The sequence below is a fragment of the Penaeus vannamei genome, chromosome 23 (genome assembly GCF_042767895.1).
Source record: "Penaeus vannamei isolate JL-2024 chromosome 23, ASM4276789v1, whole genome shotgun sequence".
Classification (NCBI taxonomy): Eukaryota; Metazoa; Arthropoda; class Malacostraca; order Decapoda; family Penaeidae; genus Penaeus; species Penaeus vannamei.
In genome coordinates this window covers 12742497-12752496 of record NC_091571.1, presented here as the reverse complement: position 1 = coordinate 12752496, position 10000 = coordinate 12742497, and the positions used below count along the sequence as shown (strand labels likewise).

Here is a 10000-nt window from a genome sequence, read left to right as displayed (position 1 = left end):
TGTGTCTAAGGTTTCGCTCCTGACCTTGTCGAGACGGAGGTAATGTGCTCGCACGTTCTGGCGTCTTTGCCGTTTCTTTAACTGTTGATTTCCGTTTCACTAACAGTAGTGTGTGTGTATTGTAATATTGTATTCTATGGAGCATCAGCGTTCCAGAATTTCGCTCGATTTTTGCCATTGTCATTGCCTATGTCGCGCTTGTCATCGAAAGTCATTTGTGTTTTATCACTTATCATCGCAGATTTTTTCTTCAAATATTTCATTTATTGATGAATGGTTATTGTTACTTGTTATTATTTCATATTTGATCGTTATGTTCGGAGTGTCAGTACCTGAATGCTAACGGCAGCCTCTTTATTGTTTTATTCTCACTTTCTCTGAACAAACTCGAACGCTGTTAGCATTAAGCGACAAGGCAAAGGAATGTTAATGTGTGTCATTGGAGGAGAGAGACCGAAGGCCCGGCTCGAAAGCCCCTGAGACTCGCGCGTGGCTTGGAGCTAACCGCATCCCCATGGGGCTCCAGCTGGCGATGCTGCACGTGCTGGTACAGCAGCGGCTCCACCAGCACCTGGGGCTCCCTTAATGAACCGCAGGTGCATTAGAGAGTTTCCTCCCGCCGGAACGCCAGCACTCGGCCTAGAGGCTCGTCCTGCGGATGGGGCGCGGGCGCGGGCGGGTGGCGCCGCCTCGTGAGCCAGTTGCGGGCAACATGATCAGTGTGCATATCCTGGTGGCGCTGCCTCCCTGACGCGGCGCCACGAGACCCTCGCCGTGCGGGCCGTTCCTGTTTGTTTGGGCGGCCGCTGACGTGCACGGTCATCGCCGTGTCATAAACGCAGCCGGAACTCCGTTTTGCCCCCCCCCCCCCGCCCACCGGGGCCGAGGGGGAGAGGCGAGGTGAGGCTGCGACGTCATCAGATACACGGTTACACTTGCCAGACTGGATGCGCGTGATGTAACGCCGGCCTTCTCATCACAAGGGAAACAAGACGTGAACTCTGATTCCACAATTAGTTGCTGTGTATCAGTTCTCTCTGGCTTCGTTGCTTACCTCTTTTAGTTATTCGTCGTTATCCCTTTTGTTTACCAGCGTTGTTATTTGTCGCCACTCCAGTAAGGAATCGATCAGTTCCTGCGTCTCCTCAGCAACCATTGATATTCTCTCATTTGGTATTGATGGCCACGTCTAAGAGTTTAAAGAAGATTCAGAAGAAGAACAGCTTCACCGTTCAAGATCCGGTCGCAATGTCATTATTCCTCCGTGTAAGCAAACATTTCTAACCCTAATTTCATCCCATCGAAACCAACCAAATCAGCCTAAGTTCCTGTCACAATTCAGGGCTGCCTTAACTCGTGCGCATCCCTTGTTCCTGTGCACCGTACTGTACAGACACCCCACCCCGCCTGTGTCTGTGCCTTGTACGTTATCCTCCCCCGCGTGCCTCGCCGATTACCCCGTGAGCGGCCGTGAGTCCCCGCGTGGCCATGTGTTTGTTTGGAGTGGCCACCGACCTTGGCGAGGGCCCGGCCGTGCGTTGTTGCGGGCACAGGTCTTCCGGTGTCGGATTTTGGTCACCTTCCTTTGTTCGGTCGGGTTGGATCTGTTTTATTCGAGCTTTTAGGGATTTCATGTAGGGATCCAGCGATGTGTGTGATATGCACTTACACATGCTCATACACACATACATGTACACACGCACACACAGAGAGAAAGAGAACAATGTACTCTATATCCTTGTTGTCATTTATGCGAGGGCCATTTAGTATGGGCTTAGAATGTTACAACATTTTGCTTTTTCAACGTATTTTGTAAACAAAGGCCAAATAACAAAAGCTGTGAACATTTCCACATGAATAGGTTTCAACAAGCAACCCTGCTACAAACGCGCGCACACTCACTCACACACACACACACACACACACACACACACACACACACACACACACACACACACACACACACACACACACACACACACACACACACACACACACACACACACACACACACACACACAAAGACACACACACACGTGTATGTGAACGTGTGTATATGCAGTTCAATGATTACTCTGGATCTCATGTCAGGAGCGGGACCAGCAAGGTGACTTTGACGCGTTCGTCTTTTTTTTCCAGCTGAAAGCACTCTGTTAGAAGTATCTAGAATTAGGATTCCTCTTTAGTCTATTTGTCTCGTATCTTCTCCATCTGATCGAGTTCAGTACATACCGTGGCCCCTTTACTACCTCCTCCTCCCGCCTCTTTATCCCGCCCCCGCGCCCCGCCCCCGCGCCCCGCCCTCCAGCCAAGCGACCTCCAGTGACCACCTGTCGCGTATCCCATTCACATCTTATCAATTATGCATTCAGTCTTTTAATTTGATTTCGCCGGACTGTCAGCATGCCTTTCCCACGCTGCGCCGCCGACGGGCCGAGGCGGACACGGAGCCTCCAGCCGAAGGCAGCGCCTCGGTGATCGATTGGGCGGGAATCATTATTAGCCCCGCAGGTATTTCCGAAGGGGGGGGGAGATACCGTTTGGACTTGGGCTGTGGCGATTTTTATTCTTGTTTGTTTTTATTTGCATTTGTTTGTTTGGTGATCAAAAGGCTCCTTCCTGCACTGAGGCTGAAGCAGATTCCCCGGCTGTCACGATTTCCTCAAGAGAATCTCGTTACGGATTCTACCGCAAGTTTATCACCTGCGGGAAACTACAGCCTGATGCTGCCTTCAGGAAATGCAGTTCAGTGAGTGTGTGAAAATCGAAGACGTTGAGGTGTCGGCGAAGGAGGTTCCCGTTGTGTTTGTGGAATGTCTCGGCGGGCGCCCCGGGGAATGCCCAGGAGCCGGAGCAGCGGACGCAGCCCCGCGTTGCAGTGGCCCGCCCCCTCGCTCCTCCCTCGGCGACGGCAGGGAGAACATACACAGTCACTGAGAAAGCTGATCAAACATCGCTCGTTGCGTTAAAAGAACGGGTCTGCCGAGGCCATGTTTATTTTCTATTTCTTCAGTGCCTGTTAACTTGTTTCTCTCTCTCTCTCTCTCTCTCTCTCTCTCTCTCTCTCTCTCTCTCTCTCTCTCTCTCTCTCTCTCTCTCTCTCTCTCTCTCTCTCTCTCTCTCTGTCTCTCTCTCTCTCTCTCTCTCTCTCACTGTCTCTCTCTCTGTCTCTATCTCTCTCTCTCTCTCTCTCTCTCTCTCTCTCTCTCTCTCTCTCTTTCTCTCTGTCTTTCTCTCTCTCTCTCTCTCTCTCTCTCTCTCTCTCTCTCTCTCTCTCTCTCTCTCTCTCTCTCTCTCTCTCTCTCTCTATATATATATATATATATATATATATATATATATATATATATATATATTGTGTGTGTGTGCGTGCGTGCGTGCGTGGGTGTGCGTGCGTGTGTGGGTGTGCGTGTATGGTTATGGGTATTTGTACGTGTTTGCTTGTGTGTGTTTGGGCATGGGTATTTGCTTGTGTATATGTGAATTATTTTCAGAAAAAGCAACGCCGCTGCTCCCCTCGACCAGTATTGAATGGCCGCAAGCCGACGATAAGCAATACTTGACCGTGAAAGTGTCGATCGGTGGGTGACGGAGAGGGGGGGGGGGGGCAGGGGCCTCCGACGGACCTTCCATCCAGGCTCCGGGAGGAAGGTCGGGCACGGCGCTCGGGTAACTGGACCGCTTTGTTCGTAACCAGAGTCGACCTCCTCCCCTTCCTGTGTCCGGCCTTCCCGCCGCATCTCGCACACAGCCTCAGCACTCTCTTCTTTTCCCCTTTTTTTATATTTTTTTACGCTGTCTTTTTGTGGGGTGAGTGGGGGGTGAGTGGGGGGGTGGGGGTGACTTGCCTTCACACAATCGTCCCCGTGCGTGATGTGCGCGTTAGATAGTTAACGTTTTTTTACCGTGTAGCAACTTTCCATTGACTTTCTCTAGAGATTCACTGGTTAGATTCACGGCAAATAAATTTTTTTTTCTTTCTTTCTTTTTTACTCTTTCTGATGAAATTCGCTCTATGAAAGAAGCTGCGTTCAAAAATGTCTTTTTCTCCCTGGTCGCCCGTGTTGCGTCGCCACTGTAGCGTCACTATTACTAGAGCTTCACACGCCGTTCACGCTTCGATTTTTATGTAACTCCTTATTCCACGTACTGCCATTGCTGCGTCAGATGTACGTTACGATTTGTACGTTAAAGATTTGCCTTTGCGGTCTGTTCGATTCGTCTGTTGCAGGCGGGTGCGTGAGACCAGGTTGAGACGGGGGAGGGGGGGGGGGACGTCTTTTACGTGGCGGGAAAGGTTTGCAGAAAAGCTTCCTTTTTGTTTATGCTTTCGAGTGGGAAAGGTTTGTCTTTTCTAGCGTCTAGGTATTTTTTTGCAGAATGATTTGTTCAGATATACTCGCAACATTTTTTGTCGGATTTGATAGCGTTTCCCTCTTCGTCGGTTCAGAGGCATAGGGACTTTTTAGGTGTTGTGGAAAACTTATGAAATCCCGAATCCAGGAAAGACGCCCAAGTTAGCCGCAATGGCATGAGGGCAGCACTTGAGGGGCTTTGGGATTACAAGGATTACTGCGGTGACGTTGGGAGCCATCCCCGCAGGCGGCCGAGCACAGTCTGGTTTCCCTGTAGGCAGCGAATTCCTTTCTGAAATCTTGTTGCTGTCCCGCGCGGGGAGGGGGGGGGCATACGCACGAGGACAAATGACATTTTCCGGTTCGTTTAATTCTGTCAGAGTTTTCACGCCTTTGTTTCGGGAAGTCCGAGTGAGTGTTTCATAAGCATCGTCTTCCGTGAAATGAATGCAGTAGCAGGTTACAGGCACATATTTTTATTCCTCCTGTCCTTGCACTGAGCCTGCATTTGCTGTCCGAGGAAGGATTATTGACGGGGGCGTCGCGTCCAGAGACCTTGGCGAGGCATTCCCCGTGCGCGCGCCCTCGCGCTTTTGTTTAACCGGTGAAGTGACGCCGGAAGAAGGCGCTCCCGCTAGGTAATGTTGCCAGCGCAGAAAGCAAATTCAGGCGTGACGTTCGTGAGGGGGAGGGGCTCGTCTTGGCTTTCGTCATGGCTGAGGCGGCGGAGCACACTTGCAGGCCGGACTCGGCGTCACGAACACCTGTGTTGAACACCTGTGGGAACAGCTTGTGAGAACAGCTACTCCGCCTGAGCTGCCGTGTGCCGTGTTCTGCGATGTTAACTAAACAGCAGTGGTAGTTTTTTCCTTGAAAAAAAGAAAACGGCTTTTGCTAGGTAATTGTTTTTGTCTGATGATATAGTGAATACGAAACTCTAGTGTCTGCGAAAGCGCCTTTCCTCGGCGGCCGAAAGTCCACCCGTCGGCCGGCCGCGAATTAGGCCGCCAGAGTTGTCCCACTTCCACTTTCGTGCGCGCCCCAACCCTACCTTGCCGCAGTGAATTACCGGCAAGTGTTCCCTAATTTCTCTTGTACTAGTAAACCTAAATAGTGTTTACCTGTTACAAGTGGGCTCACTTGCTGTCAGTCAAATCTTTATATACGTTATCGGAGACATGAATTTTCATAAGGGAGGATACGCAAAGGTTTTATTATTATGTATTATCAGTTGGGTTTCGATAGATACCTTTATCCAGCCGTATAACAATGCTTAACTGGCTTTCTTTCGCTTTGCAGCACCTGGTCCAGAGCACAAGACTGCAGCCTACTACATGCAGGGTGTGTTCACGCTGGAGTTGAGGAAGGACCTTATCAACAGCACCCACGCCCACCACCCGGACCTTAGCAACCTCCACACGCCCAAGACCATGGCGCCCAACAACACACACAGCCACACCACCCCCGCCTCCCCACCCGCAACCAACGGCGACGCCACAACCTGCCTAAACACGTAAGTTATTTTGTTCCTTCGGTTAGCACTCGCAGAGACGGGGTGGAGGAGGAGGAGGAGGAGGAGGAGGAGGGCGCAGTGAGAGTGGCACTGCCCGCCCGGCCGACGCGAAGGGAAAGTGGCGGCGAGGGAGGGCGCGAGGGCCTCCGCGTCCGCTCTGCCTCCGCGGGTCGGCCGTCCTAGGAGTTGGTACCATTTTTGAAAGATTAAAGCAGCTTATTGCAGCTCACCGGCCACCACGGCAACACGGCCTGCATCTGAATCACTCTGGCGTAATGAAACTCCCACAGAATATACACTGGTGAAACATATGTGCACATGCACGCGCATAGAAACACACACACACACACACACACACACACACACACACACACACACACACACACACACACACACACACACACACACACACACAGAGAGAGAGAGAGAGAGAGAGAGAGAGAGAGAGAGAGAGAGAGAGAGAGAGAGAGAGAGAGAGAGAGAGAGAGAGAGAGAGAGAGAGAGAGAGAGAGAAGCACCAATGGCGCACCTTCTTGCATGCGCGCCTCCACCTTGGGGCAAAACATGTCTGCAGGCGGCGCTGCCTTGCCTGGGGCGGGGTATCGCCTTGGGGTCGGGATGTGGGGATCGGAGGGCGAAGGTGCGACTGAGGGGCCGTTGTGTATACAAGTGCTGGTGATATCGCTGCTGATTTTTGGTATCAATTATTTGCTTTGTTGTTTAGAAAGGTGCGCCCTCGTTGTTTAAATACACTTCAAGACTCGTATATTCTTTAGGAATGGCCTATACCAATCGGTGTCCCAAAATGGGGAGTGCATTGTTTAGAAAGGAGGAATGGCAGGGCGCGGAGACACCCGAGCGACGGGAGAGTAGCGAGCGGAGGCACGGATACTCTCCTGGGTAATGGCATGAGGCAAGTTTTTGTTAGCAGGCGGGGTCACTAGCCTCTCCTACCCCACAGCTAATACTACTCTCTAAACACAGCGTCGTATCTGCCTCGCCGCACTCCACCGGCGCACTACGCCCGCACGGGATTCTGGGCGGGTGATTAGTACAGCCTGGGATTAGTTTGACCTCTTGGCGTGAGGTTGTGAGGCTCGGAGGAGAGGGGGAGAGGGGAGGGGAGCGAGGCAGGGTTGGGGAGCGCGAGAACTGATGGACAAGAAAGGAAAACGGAGATTGGCCGCGGCGCAGGGATAGGAGGCAGCGTTCAGGTTTTGTCTGTTTTCTCAAATGTTTAAGAGTTGTGAATTCTTACATTTTGATGAATTATAAGGATTAGTTGGGGAATAATGTCTACCGTAGTGTAAGCGAGATTACCTGAACGACCTCCATTAAGTGCGACATTTCCACGTAGCCGTTGTCTGTGTTATGGCACAGGTGTAACACTTGTGCCATTCGGAGTTGCCGGATGTCTTCGAGAGTTGAGTTTGTTATTGCTTTGTTTGGGCAGCCTCGTTTAGCAGTAAAAACGCAGTAGATGTAAACATGTGATTGGAACTTCGTAAACGATTAAGACCGCATAAATACGTTTCCCGGTGTTGGTTCAGTCCACAAGGTCATCCGAGAGAACATGACTCAGATGTCCTGGCGGGGCCCGGTGTGGGACCTCGCGCCGCCTCTACTCTTCCTCCCCAGTCTTGTCTCTTGATTCTAGCCACACGGCCGTGTTTGTGTCCTGGCGGGTTTCGCGCAGGTGTCCTGCAATCCACTAGAGGCATAGCTTAGACAAAAAACCATGTCGTGGATAGATTAAAGGTGTTGATTTGTGAAACGTCGATGCAATGTCCGGGACGACAGCCCGGATCAACTTACTTTTTGTGTCATCGCGTTATTGCATAGTTGACGTCATCGTCCGGAAAGTGTAATTAGTGCGGGTAACTTTAGTGATGGTTGTTCTGAAGGAGGACATTCCCATCGTCCCTCTCACGTGTAAGCTGCGACATCGAACTAAGAGTGAGGGAGACTTACTGGGCGCCTCCCGGAGGTCTGTGGGAGGGCGCAATCACACCAGGTCGTACGTGTTTGTTGACACACTGTGAGTCACGTGACCCGAGGAGTCAGTCTGCTCTGTTTTTGTGGGACTTTGATGACAAGAGGAATCTCGGACCACACGTGTCATGCTTAGTGTGTAGATGATTATCATGTTCTGATCAAGTGTATGTGCTGTAGCTCTTTTTTCGTCGCCCAACAGAACGAGTGACAAGTCTCCACTGCCAGCTGACTCCGCCTACTTCACCACGTCGGAGAGCAAGGCCAAGCTCCTGACGCGGCTTCGGGGGAGCGGAAATAACCTCCAAGACACCATCACGCCAGTCACCGACCACCAGCAACTCCTGAAGAGGAAGGTGAGGAAACCGCTCGGCCGCAGAAATGAAAGACGCTCAGAGGACGACCTCCGGTTGCTGGCACAGACAGTGGCCGCTTTCATGGCTCCCTGTGCTCTGCGTCCTTATGCACTAGCGTTTTCTGTGTTGCCCCCTGTACTCTCCCTTTTCACATTGCAAATGAGACACTGCATAAATATTCATGATGACCAGCATTGCCGCATATCGTTTTCAATTCAAGGGGTTTCCATGCCTCGCAAAAATATTGAAGTCGTTAGTGAATTAATGAATGTAAATGTAATATACAAAATTAACTGAATATCTTTCCCGGGACAGGAGGAGCTGGTGGCGAGCATCGGCCGGAAGCTGGAGATCCTGCGAGCCGAGCGAGAGGCCATCAAGGAGGAGATGCGCCTCAACCAGGAGCTGGGCGCCGAGGTCACGCAGGAGGTGGAGGCCCGGGCCAGCCTGGCCGAGGCGGAAAAGTACAAGCTCCACGTGGAGGAGATCGACAAAATCACCTCGCTCCTCCTGGGCCTCTCCGGGCGCCTGGCGCGCGCTGAGAACGCCCTCCTGATGCTCGTCAAGGAAGCCGACCCCGAGGAGAAGGTAAGGCCTTCGGCATGGTCGGGTTTATTTTGAAAGGAAGTTACTGAAATTTGTCTTAATAGTGAAATCTACTTAGAATTAACATATGAAATTATTGGTTAATCATAAAGTAGAGAAACGTTAATTATATGTAATTTGTAGATACTAAAATCTCCATCATTAATATTTCAAAATTTTATGACTATATGAACATTTTCTCACAAATATTTCTTATATCTTGCAGCGTATTCTTGAGGGTAAACGTGACAAGCTGCGCGACCAGCTGGAGGAAGCGAAGAGGCTCAAGGAAAACACAGACAGAAGAGCTATACAGGTAGGCTTTGCACGGAATTCATATTGATTACTACGAAGGATCCACATCCAGACTGAATTAAGGAAAAAAAATGTTTACATTCGATAATATATTTATCTTGTGAAAATTTAAGCATATATTTTTCGGCTTCCAGGTCGCAAAGGTGCTAAATCAGTACTTGAGTGAAGACGAGTATGCAGATTACGACCACTTCATCAAGATGAAGGCCAAGCTCATCATGGACGCCAGGGAGATCGACGACAAAATCAAGCTGGGAGAGGAGCAGCAGCAAGCTCTGGTGGAAACCATGTGTTGCAAAAATCCGTGAAGGTCTGGTCTTCATGTGGCGGAAGTGTTCCTGTGGTGTGAACTTCACTAAACTCTGCAGCTGTGATCTGAAATTCCAAACATTAGTCGCGTTGATAGTGAGGAATGCATCACTGTCAGTGTCGAAACCGTGAACAGTTATGGAAAATACATTTTGTTTAGGAATTTACAAGAGGCTGTAAAAAGATTATATATATACATATAAATATATATAAATAATCAGGATATAAGATAGCAAGCTAACAAGAGACAGTATTTGACAGCTCATGTTCTTCTGTTAAGAAGGTTACTTCTGGACAAATTACTTGTTGTTAGAGCTTGTCTTTCTCCTGCGTGTGCTTACTGTAGCCGAAGATTTACAGTTTTACATATGGACATGTGTAAATGCAAAAAATATAAGATGCAGTTTTGAGTACCTTTGAGTTCTATGTATTAATGTGAACATGAGGAATAGATGTCCTGAAATTAGCATATTACATTGTTTCCTCGATATTTTTCGGTATACAGACAGGTGCTGTTAATGACAACGAGGAATGATTCTTTATGCTGGCATTTTCTGAACTGTGTCATTGTTGAT

At 49.9% G+C, this 10000-nt stretch overlaps 1 protein-coding gene across 6 annotated transcripts in view; it reads left to right on the top strand.

Annotated features, from left to right (window-relative positions):
• Nucleotides 1-10000, top strand: part of LOC113823536 (protein Shroom) — a 581762-nt gene that overhangs the window by 570576 nt on the left and 1186 nt on the right. For all 6 annotated transcript variants that reach the window (XM_070137718.1, XM_070137715.1, XM_070137716.1 and 3 more), the window contains 5 exons: nt 5655-5868; nt 8063-8216; nt 8532-8804; nt 9028-9117; nt 9251-10000. The exon at nt 9251-10000 is cut by the window's right edge and continues 1186 nt beyond it. In XM_070137718.1, the coding sequence (XP_069993819.1) occupies nt 5655-5868; nt 8063-8216; nt 8532-8804; nt 9028-9117; nt 9251-9424 (905 nt within the window). In that variant the 3' untranslated portion in view covers nt 9425-10000. The remainder of the gene's footprint in view (nt 1-5654; nt 5869-8062; nt 8217-8531; nt 8805-9027; nt 9118-9250) is intronic.